A 15,806-nucleotide genomic window follows, 5' to 3' on the forward strand; every position below is an offset into this window, starting at 1 on the left:
TATGGCACAGAGAGAGAAGGTGGTGTCAAGTAGGTAGGTTTCAAGTCAATTAGGGCTTCATAGACCTAAACAAGGGTCAAATCTTGCAACTAGATTTATTCAGATATACCCCTATTGACTGCAGTATGACTGCATGTGGGCACAGGTTCCCCCTGTGTGGAACCAGGGGCAGGACTGAGGCCAAGACATTAAAGGCTAGATTTTTTTAAGGTATTTAGGTGCCTAAAGATCCAGATAGGTACCCATGGGATTTTCCAAAGCACCTAACTTCCTTTGAGTTCAGTGGAGTTCAGATGCAGTTCAAGATAAGTTAGCTACAGTCCAACTCTTTCTGAATTACAAGTTAACTTGATTTCAAACAGAATAGTAAATTGCTTCTTTTTTTTTTTAACATTAGTAAATCCTTTGTATGTTGCTGCTTACTTATTCTGGAATATGAAATGTGTGGTGTCTACATCAAATGTAATCTGATGAAATTCTTATTTTGTATCCACCGCTGTGCAGTTTTGGTTGTTTCTCTATAATGTATTTTCTCCTATTTGTCTGTAGGAAGGAACAGCCATGCTTCTGGAACACCTGGCTGGTAGTCTGGCGTCTGCAATCCCTGTGAGCACGCAGCTAGATATTGCAGCACAGCATCATCTCTTTATGATGGGTCGAAATGGCAGTAACATCAAACATATCATGCAGAGAACTGGTGCTCAGATCCACTTCCCTGACCCCAGTAACCCACAAAAGAAATCTACTGTCTACCTCCAGGGCACTATTGAGTCAGTCTGTCTTGCCAGACAATATCTCATGGTAAATATTTCAGTGACATCTGTATGAAAAATGTCAAATAACTAAAAGAAAATACCACCAGTTCTTGTGTATTTATGATTCAAATGCAAATGACTTTCTGTACTGGAGCAGAAGAAATAATATTTATTTACATAGCAGAATACTGATTGAGATTAGCGCTCATCTTCTGACAGTGTGTCTTATGAAATGATTTCTATGAATTGTAGTTGTCTTCTATCTGATTTTCTTAATAAATGTGTTATACACTATCATGATAAAAGATGCGTTGCCAATACGAATGACATAATTAAAATTGGTTATGATGCTGATGTTACCGATTAGAAGGCAGAAATTGAGATAAGCAGTTCTTTTCTTCCATTAATGTCCAACCACCTCTTTTTTTCCCATCGTTTTGTTAGTGTGATAAGTGAGCAGCTTTTCTGGAGCCAGTGAGAGAGGTTGCTTGGCATATGGGTGGATCAAATGATCTTTCTTAGGGCAGGTTTCCTTGGAAGTAGGAGATGATCAGATACCTTGGAGACACTTGCTTACGTCCTAGCAGGTTCTACACTCTTTAGTTTTGTGGACTACATTAGCAGTAGAACTGTCAGAAATTTTCCAGTGAAACAGTTTCTTTGGAAAATGCCAATTTGCTGGACCAAAATGTGTTTTTCTGAATCCATTACACATAAAGAAATAGACAGGCTTCCCTTGCAGCTCAGGGAGATGGCAAGCTCGCGTCACTGAGGCATGGAGCCTGCCACCCCCTGGAGCCAGGAGTCTGCAGGTGGCGGACTTTTTACTCCACAACAGGAGCCCTGGTTACTGCAAGGATTCTTGGGGCTGCTAAGCTCCATAGCAGCATCCTTGGGAGAGCCCTGTCTGGAGCTGGAACTCTCAGGGCTAGCAATCCTGAGAACCCAGTCAGGCTCACTGTTATGGAGCAGCTAAGTGAAATTGACAGGAATGTTAATTTCCTATTTTGTTTCAGAAACAACATATTTCAGTGTTCTTTAAACAAAATTATTGAGGATCTCTGGTTCACCAGAAATTTGCCTTTTTTTTTCCAAATCAGAACAAAAGCAATATTGTGAATAACAATATCCCTTGCAAACCAAATCTCCCTGAGCTTTGGCCAGTTATAATTAGCAGTACTATTTCTTTAACAAGGCTAACCATATTGAGGGGGATATTTGTTTTGTTTTTACAGGTACAATCTTAATGAGCCGCTAGTGCGGCTGACTGTGGCCTGTAGGTGGTCTTGTAATACTAAGAACAACAGTATTAGTCTCATAACAGTGACAGTTGGGGCTTAGGACCGATACAGAACTCTGATACGGTGACACAAGAGGATTTCAAGTAATTAATAGACATTTGGTTAAGGCGTTTAGTAACTGATCATTATTTCTGCAAGTGGCATATTTGTGTTAAATCTCACTGAGAATAAAATGGGTTAGGTTTTTTTAAAAGAAATAACTGATTCAACTAGCCACATCATAACAATCTCTTTAGCCACTTTTTGCATAATGTTTTCAAGTTTTACAATTAGTTATAGCTATCACTAGTGAGTTTGTTTTAAGGCTTGAATGTTAAGCTTTTAATAGTAAACATAATCTGTAGTATAGTATTCTTTATCTTTATGTTAGTCACAGTTTGAGTTTAATAGAGACTTCTAGGAGAGGTATGGGGTATGATCTAGAGCTGTGACTGCCAAGACTGGGTGCATTATGATTGGAGTTTGTTTGTTATCTCATGTGACAAAGAAAATTACCATATCATAGAATATCAGGGTTGGAAGGGACCTCAGGAGGTCATCTAGTCCAACCCCCTGCTCAAAGCAGGACCAATCCCCAATTAAATCATCCCAGCCAGAGCTTTGTCAACCCTGACCTTAAAAAATTCTAAGGAAGGAGATTCTACCACCTCCCTAGGTAACGCATTCCAGTGTTTCACCACCCTCCTAGTGAAAAAGTTTTTCCTAATATCCAACCTAAACCTCCCCCACTGCAACTTGAGACCATTACTCCTTGTCCTGTCATCTTCTACCACTGAGAATAGTCTAGAACCATCCTCTTTGGAACCACCTCTCAGGTAGCTGAAAGCAGCTATCAAATCCCCCCTCATTCTTCTCTTCTGCAGACTAAACAATCCCAGTTCCCTCAGCCTCTCCTCATAAGTCATGTTCCAGACCCCTAATCATTTTTGTTGCCCCTCGCTGGACTCTCTCCAATTTTTCCACATCCTTCTTGTAGTGTGGGCCCCAAAACTGGACACAGTACTCCAGATGAGGCCTCACCAATGTCGAATAGAGGGGAACGATCACGTCCCTCGATCTGCTGGCTATGCCCCTATTTATACATCCCAAAATGCCATTGGCCTTCTTGGCAACAGGGGCACACTGTTGACTCATATCCAGCTTCTCGTCCACTGTCACCCCTAGGTCCTTTTCCGCAGAACTGCTGCCTCGCCATTTGGTCCCTAGTCTGTAGCGGTGCATTGGATTCTTCCGTCCTAAGTGCAGGACCCTGCACTTATCCTTATTGAACCTCATCAGATTTCTTTTGGCCCAATCCTCCAATTTGTCTAGGTCCCTCTGTATCCTATCCCTACCTGCCACCATATCTACCACTCTTCCTAGTTTAGTATCATTTGCAAATTTGCTGAGAGTGCAATCCAGACCATTCTCCAGATCATTTATGAAGATATTGAACAAAACCGGGCCCAGGACCGACCCCTGGGGCACTCCACTTGATACCGGCTGCCAACTAGACATGGAGCCATTGATCGCTACCCGTTGAGCCCGACAATCTAGCCAGCTTTCTATCCACCTTATAGTCCATTCATCCAGCCCACACTTCTTTAACTTGCTGGCAAGAATACTGTGGGGGACAGTGTCAAAAGCTTTGCTAAAGTCAAGGAACAACACGTCCACTGCTTTCCCTTCATCCACAGAACCAGTAATCTCATCATAGAAGGCGATTAGATTAGTCAGGCATGACCTTCCCTTGGTGAATCCCTGCTGACTGTTCCTGATTACTTTCCTCTCGTGTAAGCGCTTCAGGATTGATTCCTTGAGGACCTGCTCCATGATTTTTCCGGGGACTGAGGTGAGGCTGACTGGCCTGTAGTTCCCAGGATCCCCCTTCTTCCCTTTTTTAAAGATGGGCACTATATTAGCCTTTTTCCAGTCGTCCGGTACTTCCCCAAATCGCCATGAGTTTTCAAAGATAATGGTCAATGGCTCTGCAATTACAGCCGCCAACTCCTTTAGCACTCTCGGATGCAATGCATCCGGCCCCATGGACTTGTGCACGTCCAGCTTTTCTAAATAGTCCCTAACCAGTTCTTTCTCCACAGAGGGCTGGCCACCTACTCCCCATGCTGTGTTGCCCAGCGTAGCAGTCTGGGAGCTGACCTTGTTCGTGAAGACAGAGGCAAAAAAAGCATTGAGTACATTAGCTTTTTCCACATCCTCTGTCACTAGGTTGCCTCCCTCATTCAGTAAGGGGCCCACACTTTCCTTGGCTTTCTTCTTGTTGTCAACATAGCTGAAGAAACCCTTCTTGTTACTCTTAACATCCCTTGCTAGCTGCAGCTCCAGGTGCGATTTGGCCCTCCTGATTTCATTCCTACGTGCCCGAGCAACATTTTTATACTCTTCCCTGGTCATTTGTCCAATGATCAAGATCAACATATGATCAAGACTAACATACAGAAGACGTAGGAATATCACTTGTAGATGTAACCTCATTGCACTAGATAAATATATACAATTAATGAATAAAAATAAAAAATGAAGTTTATATTAGAGACATAAGTATTGCAAGCCCTTATATTACTGACTTCTAAAACCCCATGTCTGTACTGTTTTGAGCTATTCGTCCTTCCTTTACCATCCCAACATACATACTCCATCTGAACTGAGAGTGCCTCTAGAGGGAGAGTGTGTGTATGTGTGTACATGGTTATCTGTATTATAAATAATATAATCAAATAGTGTATTGATTCCTGAACAGACATGCTTATAAATATTGAGAGACAGCTATTCTATGTATATCATCAGTGAGCTTCAAAGTATGCTACTCCCATTGTCATTCAAGCTGAAGAAGATAGGGGAGACAGTAGTGCCCCAAAACATAAATAAGAATAACATATAAATTTTCAAATACCCTTTGCTGCATGGAGGAAAGAAACATCAGAAACTATTGAAAGGTTTTTAGAATATTGCAAAATTCAACTTTCCGGTGGTAAAACACCGCTAATTTCTGTGTGCTCAGAGCTACAGGAAATCTATAGCCCTTAAGAAGTATACTGACCTAAACTGAGGAACAAATTGAGATTTAGTTTGTCCAACCTGGCATTGTTCCATATGTTTTGAAATATTTACTCATGTTTCCAATTTTGTAGCTATAACATGTTTTTAAAAGCAAGCGTTACAAAAAATAAATGGACGTTTTTAATAGTATGCTAGAGTCCCTATATTTGCTAGGTGATATGACAAAACTGAACATATTTTTAAAAGGAGAAACTAACAAAATATATGTACGTGTGTGTGTGTGTGTATGTATGTGTATATATATATATAAAAATACACACACATTTTAGAGAGAGAGAGAGAGAGATTAAAAATTAGGAGCAAGAGATATTTACTAACTTAAAAGTTTTTAATTACTTTATTTAACCTGGTCAGCTGCGTGGCATAAATAGCTGCATTCATTCCTTGGATCTTCTAAAATAAATTTCAACACAGTGTTTTTTGGCTCCATTCAGTGGACTCAAATTTCTATATTTTTGAGACCTCTGTGGTACCAGAAGCTGTCTAGCTATAGTCAGATTTAATATTGGCTGCTTCCATGTTTCCTAGAAGCAGGCCAAATAGGTGCTGATGTTGTCTCTGAGCTAGACAATGAATCTCATGATTTTTGTAATAATGGATTTGATGGCAAAATATACAACAGTGTGAACTGTTTTCCCATGTAGCCATTTCTCTGAGCTTGACAATTTCTATAAGCAAACTTTACATGGCTCCCTAAAATCAACAAAGACAAAATAGGTAGCCTAAGCAAGCTTCCTGTGAACTACTGAAGTGCATGATACTGTAAGGGATCGGCAACTTTTGACACGCCAAGGTAAGCCCCCTGGCAGGCCGGGCCGGTTTGTTTACCTGCCACATCCACAGGTTTGGCCGATCGCAGCTCCCACAGGCTGCGGTTCGCCAATGCAGGCCAATGGGGGCTGCGGGAAGCGGTGCGGGCCGATGGATGAGCTTCCAAAAGCCACAAAGAGATCAATATGCTCAACCCTTTGGGGTAGGTGATATGTGTGTTTCTTTTAGGCTATAAAGATTGGATAAACTACACAGTAATATTTATAACTTTTAAAAGCAATTCACCACTCGCAAAATGAAATTGAGAAACTAATATTGTGGATGTAAACTAATTATTTATATTGATTCCCATATGTGTCCAATGTACTGATTATTTAATGTGACACAAACATGGCAAACAAGATTTTAATAACATGTATTACATTCCTTTTTATAAGATGCATACATTTTGTGTATTAAAAGTTAATTTGCATTATTCTTAAATGTAAATGTTAATATAAACCTGACATTAACACAAGTTGTACACAAATTTACTCACCGAAAAGGCCATGATTTATATTGATATATAAATTGCAGGTACCCTTAAATTCTGACTTGGAAAACCTTCCACATTCCAGATGTGTGCTAATCAGAGAACTACATCACTTTGTCACTAGCTTACACATTTTGATCTTTATGAACCTCTAGTGTCCAAATATGGCTGTTAAGATAATGTCCATATGAGAAACTGGTAAATGGAAAACCATAAAAGAAAAGCAAGTTTATATTGTGACTCAAAATAAAACCTTATTGCTATCTTGAGTTGACAGAGTTGTTTTGTTTTTTTTTAAAGAAGTCAACAGTTAAAAGCTCAGCATGTTGTCTTCTGGGGGGTTTGTTTGGTTTTTCCTATTCATCTGTCTTTTTCTCAGTATTTAGTATCACTAATCAGTAGATCAAGAAACTTAATTTCAATGACTGCATAAAATAATTTTATTTATGATCCATTTGCTCATAACATTGGAGTATTAATTTATTTTTCACATTGAAAAGTTAGTTTTGTTTCTTTAATGTCCCTCAAAGAACACTTTCTGGTCCATGAAAAAACCTGCTTTTTGGGGGGGGAAGCCTTCCCATTTAGCATTGGCTTCCTTCTGGTTGGGCATATTTGCTTTCTTTCCTTTTTTCCAATACCATCCCCCAGGTGTTATAAACATAACAAAACTACAGTCCAGCCACCAAATCATGTTTCATGCTTATTAAAACTTACTTCCAGATTGTAAAATTTCAATTTTGGGCTGTTTTGTTTTCTTGACTTTTAGTTGAATTTGTTTATTCAAATGCTTATTGAATAATTACATTTTTGGCTTTACAAAAGCTGTTGGAAAATCCAAGTATGACATGTGCTCAGCATTTTTCTTACCACAACAAAATGGGTTATAGTGGGGATTATTGATTTGAATGTGTTATTCATGACTATGGCTTCTTCAGCCAAGTTGACTTTCTGAAGTCAATCTGTTTTTCATAGTCTTCCCAAAGTTGGTCCCCTAAAATAGTGTGGTTTTCTGTTCGCTTAAGCTTCAATTAGTTATATGGACCAACCTGTAACTTTTGACCATCTTGGATTATTTTGAAGCACTCTTATCTGCTTTTCATTTCTCCCGATATCACTTTTGAACTTTGGTGAACTTGGAGGGTATTTTCTTTTATACGTTGTTAGTTATCTGAATATAATCTCTTTAAAAAAATTAAACATATGCCAGGGTTTTTTTTAAAAAAAATAGGTGCCTAAATTCAGGGCTGCAAAGTCCATATTCAAGCACCTATGTGAGTAGTCAGATGTTTCAAAAGTGCTGGGCACCTACCAGGTACCAAAATAATATTTTCATAAATGAAGGGCTAGGTTTCAGGGAAATGAAGGGAATGGAGTATAAGTAGTTTGGTAGGGAAGTGCAAAGGTAGTAAAGCAAAAGAGTCAAATATGACAAAATACTATGGCCGAGATTTTCAGAAAGAGCTCTCCATATTTATACACCTAAATAAGTGGCTTGGCTTCCTGCTTCCGCCTTCACTTTCTGCTCTAAACTACTGAGTAGTGTAATTTTACTATGTTGAACTGCTGCTGTTTTCCTGGTTGCATTGCTTGGTGGATGAAGTGATTCTTGTACAGTCTATGGAGACTTTGAAACCCTTTGGAAAGAAAATATAAATGTGTGATTATGCAGAACTGATATGGTTGGGGTGACGAATCACGTTTTCTTTCCTTTTTTGCACAGTATGCAGCACACATTTGCTACTCTCTACATGATAATTGCTTTCTTCTCAGTGTTGTTGTATTTTAAAACCTCTTGAATTGCAAAAGTGTTGCAGCTTAATCTCTGAAAATACAGATTTAGCTGCTCAGTGGTGAGGCAAAGGGAAATTTTATTAAAGATTTTACAATCCAGAGGGATTTTCTTTTTCACAGTTATAACATTCTTTTTTTCCCCTCACCCCAAATATGATTTGAAGATTAACAATATGACCAAATAATGGTACTGCTAACTATTCTCTTGACAATAGTTTGTGGCAATTAGACAGTACATACTTTCAAAAGTCGATCCTTCCAACATCCTATAATTTTGGATAGTGAATGTATATAACCAATGAGTTAATCTTTGTTCACTCTGAGATGAGATTCTTACTCAACAAACCATCACATCCTCAAAATGTCAAACTGTCAAACTCTCTGAGGAACAAGAAAAGGAGTACTTGTGGCACCGTAGAGACTAACAAATTTATTTGAGCATAAGCTTTTGTGGGCTACAGCCCACTTCATCGGATGCATAGAATGGAACATATAGTAAGAAGGTGATAGATACAGAGAACATGAAAAGGTGGAAGTAGCCATACCAACTATAGGGGGATAATTAAATATCTTCTTGCTATATGTTCCATTCTGTGCATCCGATGAAGTGGGCTGTAGCCCACGAAAGCTTATGCTCAAATAAATTGGTTAGTCTCTAAGATGCCACAACTACACCTGTTCTTTTGGCGGATACAGACTAACACGACTGCTACTCTGAAAGCTCTCTGAGCATTGGTGTTGTAGGAGGTAATACTGATCTTGTAGAATTTCATTCTTACTATTTCAGTCAGATCTGCTAAGATCTTGAGCTACATAGGAAGGAAATGTTGACCGTTGTGTTTTAGCCGATGTTGTATTTGGTACCAGGGTACTTTATGATTTGAATTTAACTTTCCAGGGTTGCCTTCCTCTTGTGCTGATGTTTGATATGAAGGAAGAAATTGAAATAGAACCACAGATTATAACTCAGCTAATGGAACAATTAGATGTCTTCATCAGCATTAAACCAAAGCCAAAACAACCAAGCAAGGTTGGTGAAAACCTAACCTATTTTTTGTAAACTATGAGGTATATTCACAAAACCCCCATAACACTATATGAAATATTGAACACTTCATTCCTGGATATTGCATTTAAAGGAGCCATTCACTGTTTTGTCTTTTCTTCACTTTGGTACTTCACTGGTGACACGACCAAATTCTGTTCTGTTCAAAGAGGTGCCACCCTTTGATTTCAGTGAAGCTGTACACATTAAGAGCAGAATTTGGCTCATTAGCTTTAAGCTGAGTAGTTTCTAATCAGAATGCCTTTTTTCAGTGAATTACAAAAATGTCTTCAGGTTGAGTGTTCCATACTATACTAGCTCTGTTCTACAGCAGGTTTTTTTTGTATTAAATATTTGACAACATTTGGATCATGTGATTTGTGAGCTGTAGCTCACGAAAGCTTATGCTCAAATAAATTTGTTCGTCTCTAAAGTGCCACAAGTACTCCTTTCCTTTTTGATTTGTCTAAGTGACTGATCCTGCAAACCCTTCATAGAAGATAACGGAAGTAGTCACAACTAAAATTGCTCTTGAGTTGGTTTACAGGATTAAATCTTAAGTCACACAACTCCCTGTTATTTTTAACAATCTCTAGGCCTATTCTGATTGGCAAAAGAGAAGTCTTAGTTCATATAATTTTTTACAGCGTGTAATGGTTGAATTAAGGACACCTGTCCTTTTAAACTGAGGACACCTTTCCTTAAACCTACCCAGTTCATCAGTTTCAGATCCTTGTCCAATCAATCCATTATGTATAAATGCTTGACGACAAACTGTAAAATGTCAGGTGAATGTTCCATTGTATCAGCAGCTTTCATTCTAAATGTAGGAACATTTCAAGTCAATAAAAGGGAATAATCATTTTCATTTCATACTCCTGGGCTCCTATATTGACTTCAATAGATAGCATTTAGTGCAAATAGAAGAGAGACATGTTTTTTGTTTGTTGCATGAAGCATGTTTCTTGTAAATGTAATGGGAAGCAAACATGAGACTCCTATATCTAACAACCATCTCTCTTGGCTACCCTCTATAGAGCTTGGATGCTTACAGTAGCTGTTAGAAAGAACCATTCCATCATCCTAGTCAGGCCATAATTATCCTTCCTAACTTTATTAGCTTCATTTAATTTAAAAAATGAACAATATTCCTGGGAAAGACTGTTTTCACTTTTAAAGAGGAACAAAAACATTAAGAAAAATGTTCTGACCTTGCCACAAACTGCTGAATGCCTGAAAAAGCACTAATGGATATTGTGTTTCTGCTATTTTAAGTTGTGTTATGACTTTACTGGGGGGGGGTGTCTACACTGTTTGTAGATTATACTGGCATAATTGTTCTGGCATAGCCCCATAGTGTAGAAGCAGCCAGCACTGACAGAGAAGGGGTTATCTATCTGTGTAGGAACAGCCACCTCCCCAAACAAAGTTAGCTATGTCGACAGAAGCCCTCTTCCATTGACATACCGGCACCTACGCTGGGGGTTATGTCAGCAAAGCTACGTCGGTCACTGTTGTGGTTTTTCATATCTCTGACCAGCATAGCTCTGCTGACATAACTTTTCAGTGTAGACCAAGCCTGTGGCTCTGAAGCATTATTGTAAGATTGTATAATTTCTTGAAATTATATTACACCTTCATATCAGTGTTTCATTTCTTTTTTGCAGTCTGTGATTGTAAAAAGTGTCGAACGAAATGCCTTAAATATGTATGAGGCAAGGAAACGTCTCCTGGGACTTGAAAGTAATGGAGTCACCATAGCAACAAATCCATCTACAATCTCATGCCCTGTTGGCCTCTCGTGTCCTGGTTTGGACATCTTGCCCTCAGCAGGGTTAGGACTCACTGGACTTGGTATATACTTTACTCTTGCTTTATAATGTTTGAAACACAGTTCACACATATTGGGAAGTACAGGACCAGCTATACTTTTCAATTATGAGTAGCATTAGATGTTGGGAAATTCAAGGCCCACCCCTGACATTTCAGAAGTATTTGTCATTACAAACAACCTCCAATATTTTAGTAATGGATAGTGGGAATAATTTCAGTGTATTCTCTGAAAGATGGAGAAGTTTAGACATTTGAAAACTAAACTCTTTATACATTAAGTTGAATGGGTAAAGGGAGGTACTCCTTTTTAGGTAGGGTAATACATGAGAGAGATTATAAGTCAAGTGTGGCACCCCATTTATGGCTTTCAGAGAAACCCTTATCCAAGTGAACCCCCTTACTCCTGGAGGTATTATGACTTGTCAAATAGAAACTTAAGCGGTGAACAGGGAAAAGACTCCTTGACTACATGTAAGTAGTCTGCCATTTAACATTGGTTAAAGATTAGCCTTAGGTATTAATAATATTTGTTTCTGACTGTAGTAACTAAATATTGAATGACACTGTTTCTTCAGAGATAAGGTGGATGAGGTAATATCTTTTATGTTACCAACTTCACTTGGTCCAATACAAGATATTACCTCACCCACCGTATGTCTCTAATATGCTGGGACTGACACAGCTACAACAACACTGCAAACAACTATTTCTTCACTCATATGTTGTTGGCACTTGTCTGTCAGTATAAAACCTAAGCCAGGAGTGTTTATATTTTCCATCTCTTTCTAGAAGAGAATTATTGTGCCATAAATAATCCAGGAAAATTAGCTTTTTGTGTTTAAAAGCTATAACTGCTTGATCTCTTTGTTCACCAAAAATATGTATAAGCTTATGTATTATGTTTTTTTCCCCCGTACTTGGGTTCTCAAACCTTCTCCATGCATGACCATCACTGACAGGAAAGGGGTCAAACAAGTCTTATTTTCTTTTGACTCACAATCCAGCAATCCTTTATGGTTGCGTCCTAGAATCCATGCTTGTGTCTTGGAGTCTTGGCTTGTGCCATCTGTTTACATTTTGATACCATGCTCCTCATCCATGATACCAGCCTTTTACAAATTTACAAAATGTGGGGAGTTTTGTGGATAAATTGTGGATGTTGGATAGGGTTATGGTTTTTTAGGGGTGATGAGGTTTGCTGATGGAGGGAGGCAGCATGGGTATGCCCCTTCCTCTCTCCTTCCTCCTCCACATTTGCACCACCCTGTGTTCCAAGGAAGGCACAGCTTAAAGAAAGTGAAGAGCTGGCCGTGAGGAGGGCTGTAAAGTGGCTGTTACCTCCTCATCACCCTTAAGCAATGCTTCCCAGAAACAGCAGAGAGACATGAAAGGAAAGAGTGAGAAGCTGCTTTTGGTGGCTGTATGAGCAGCAGCAGCAGGCAGGGGCACTTAAGTACTGTAGTGGTGGGAGTCAGATTGATAGAAGGAGCAGACATTTGCCTTCCTTTTGTTTAGATTACTCCTGCAGGTCCTAGCAGCCACTGGGTTTTGGTGATTCCCCTTGCCCTATTTGCATGTGCACGCTTCAAAAATCCCTGTCCTAATTTGTGTGTATGCTCTCTCAGCAGAAATAGCACTGTAATCTTTTTAAGTATTTTAAAAATCAACACCAACACTTAATATAACCTTTAAAAATGTTCTTTACAATTCCTATATAAACAAATGCATAATGGATATAATTGTTTTGACAGGTCTTTTAGGTCCTACTGCCTTATCTGTCAACACCTCCGCTGCTCCAAACTCTCTCTTGAATGCCCTTAATAGTTCTGTTAGTCCTCTACAGAGCCCAAGTTCAGGCACACCCAGCCCTACGTTATGGGCAACATCTCTTGCCAACACAAGTGCCACAGGTCAGTAGAAGTTAAATAGAAATGAAATTAGTTCTTAATTTGTCACTAGAAAGAAAACCGAAAAAGACAGACCCATTCATTCTTTAAAGTCTCTTACACTGAATAATTCTTTTCTTCTATTTTCTTATAAATGCATAAATATCCAAATACTATGAAGATTTTTAAACTAACATAATTATGTTTTTATAATGTCACATGCAACTTTGAAGGTTTTTTAAAAAAAAAATGGGGAAAACGTCTTATCCAAAGTGTTGGATCGTGCATTAAGTAATTGGGTTTGGTTGGTCATTTTCAACATAATTGTAATTCAAAGGTTTTATATAAAATTCAGCTTTTATTCAGCCTGATGTACTCACTTTGTCAGTGAACCAGAATATGGCTTCATTTTTGTTACAGGTTTTTCTGCTATACCACATCTGATGATACCATCTACTGCCCAAGCCGCTTTAACTAGTATTCTACTATCTGGAGTGCCTAATTATAGTCAGAACACTCCATCTCCCCCCCCTGGCTTGACTCCCGTTGACATTCATGTCAATGGCATGCAATCTGAGAACAAAAAGGGTTCAACTTCTTTAAACGGTCATGTAAAGGTAAGTGGCGTGATGTTCGGTCTGGACAAGATGATCTCGGTTTGCAATGAGCTTCCTCTGAAAAAACTCTAGGAAAAAACTTTGCTTTCAGCCATTGTGACTCTTTAAGATCATTTATTTCAAATTGTAATTAAAATGCTCATAAAATGTAACTTGAAAAACATTAAGCCAAATTATCCCACCTAGATCCAAATAAGAATCTTCCGCCTGCCTTAAATAAATCAGAAACCAAGATTTATTTAAACGTGTTCTTCTCATAATTTCAGACATCAAATATCAAGTATGCTGCACTATCTGCCTCATCACTAGGAGAAAATGTGTTGAGCACAAACCACAGTGATTCATCAAGGCAGACAAATAGTCATAGCACCTCAGAACAAGTGACCACCAAGTCAAATACAGCGGAAGGTAAGTTTTAGCATTTGACCTGTGTTCTTCTGGCTGGTAATGGTATTAGTTTGACAGTGTTTGTGCATTTTAGAGACAAATTGTGAAAGGTAAGATTAATTTTTGAGCTAGCATTTTATTCTCAGCCACATTGGAGAAAAGCATGCCCCCTCCCCAAATACATGTTGTCCAATGGATTACGTATTGTCTGCACATAAAAGTTGCACCACTTTAACTATGCTGGTAGTTAAAGCTAGTGTGGATGCAGCTAGACTGGCATAAATTGGCTTACACCATATATAGTTTATTCCCATGTGGGAAGGGGAGTAAGCTCTGTCAGTGTAAGCACATTTGTAGTCGTATAAGTGCATCCATGCACAGATATAACCATAGTAGTTAAAAACTCACCCCCTTAACCTACATAGTTCTACCATTACTAAAACTGTTCTGTAGACTAGGCCTAACAGACATTGAATCATGGAACTTTTTGTGTGTGAGGGTCTGGTGAAACCTCATTTGAAATGCTGCATACGATTCCAGTCAAGCCTGTTCAAGAAGGATAAGTTCAGACTGGAACACGTGCAGGGCTACTGGGATGATCGGGGAGTGGAGAGCCTACCTTAAGAGAGGAGAATAAAAGAGCTTGTCTTGTTTAGCCTAGCAAAACAAAGGCTGGCAGGGGATATGACTTCCCTTTCAAATACTTCAAGAGGGCAACATTAGGAAGGGAGAATAGCTATTTCAGCTAATGGAAAATATTGGCACAAGAATAAATATGTATAAACTGGCCATAAATAAATTTAGGCTAGAAATTAAAAAGTTTCTAACCATCAGTGGAGTGAGGTTCTGGAACAGAATTCCACTAGTAGTAGGGGGGTGAACAACCTAATTAGTGTTAAGGTAGAGTTTGATAAATTCATGACAAGGATTATAGGGCAGGGTTACTTGTGATAGTGGTGGGGGACAGAGACTGGATTTGATGACCCAAGAGATCCTGGCCAGTTGGCTGTTCCTGTTTCAATGATTTAATTGATTAATTTAGTAAGAACTAAAGAACTAAATTAATTTAGTAACTTTCCATTTAAAAAAAAAATCCACTCTTTAAAAAAAAAGCTATTAAACAAGATTGTGGCGACAGGCTACATTTCTCTCCAGTGAATACTGAGGTCACGCAAAGCTAGTCTGTTCTCTTTTGTTAGGTTCATGGTCATCCTAATAATGACTTGACTTAAAATGTATATACACCAGTAAAAAAAGAAAAATATTTGAGTAGTGAGAATTTAAACCCAAGATATTTGTGTGTTGTTCATAGCAAAAGCAGTACTAGTTTCCAGTGGAGAAATTTTCAACTTGACATTTGGGCTAAGATTTTAAATAGTAACTGGTGATTTTTGGGTGCCTCAATTTTTGATTGTCCAGCTCAAAATACCTTAAAAGCTTCTGGATTTTTAGAAAGTGGTGAGTATCCAGCTTCTGAAAATCATTCCCCCTAAGGTGTTTCAGACTGGTCCCAGAAACTGAAGTCATCCAAAATCACTAGTGACTTTCAACCTTAGGTAACTGGAAAAGATATCCCGTAGTTTTATAGTACACATACTATGTGAATGTATGCTCCTAATTCTTTATGCATATATGAAGTATAGTTGTGTGCTTTCTAACTTTGAGAACATTAGTACATCTTTAAATTCTAGCCCTTTATATGCCTTTACATGTGAAATAGTTTTAATTCTATGCAAATTATTGCTACTGATTTTCTAAATATACTGTACAGCAATGGTATTGGTATATGAAAGGGTTTTATTTTACAGCTCTTTTTTCTTGGTCT

The 15,806-nt window shown here is 38.5% G+C and overlaps 1 protein-coding gene across 1 annotated transcript in view; it reads left to right on the forward strand.

Annotated features, from left to right (window-relative positions):
• Positions 1–15,806, forward strand: part of BICC1 (BicC family RNA binding protein 1) — a 228,813-nt gene that overhangs the window by 190,893 nt on the left and 22,114 nt on the right. The window contains exons 8-13 of the mRNA XM_077822492.1: positions 550–801; positions 9,112–9,243; positions 10,926–11,112; positions 12,843–13,001; positions 13,398–13,594; positions 13,861–14,002. Of these exons, the coding sequence (XP_077678618.1) occupies positions 550–801; positions 9,112–9,243; positions 10,926–11,112; positions 12,843–13,001; positions 13,398–13,594; positions 13,861–14,002 (1,069 nt within the window). The remainder of the gene's footprint in view (positions 1–549; positions 802–9,111; positions 9,244–10,925; positions 11,113–12,842; positions 13,002–13,397; positions 13,595–13,860; positions 14,003–15,806) is intronic.

Source organism: Eretmochelys imbricata, chromosome 7 (assembly GCF_965152235.1).
Source record: "Eretmochelys imbricata isolate rEreImb1 chromosome 7, rEreImb1.hap1, whole genome shotgun sequence".
Taxonomy (NCBI): Eukaryota; Metazoa; Chordata; order Testudines; family Cheloniidae; genus Eretmochelys; species Eretmochelys imbricata.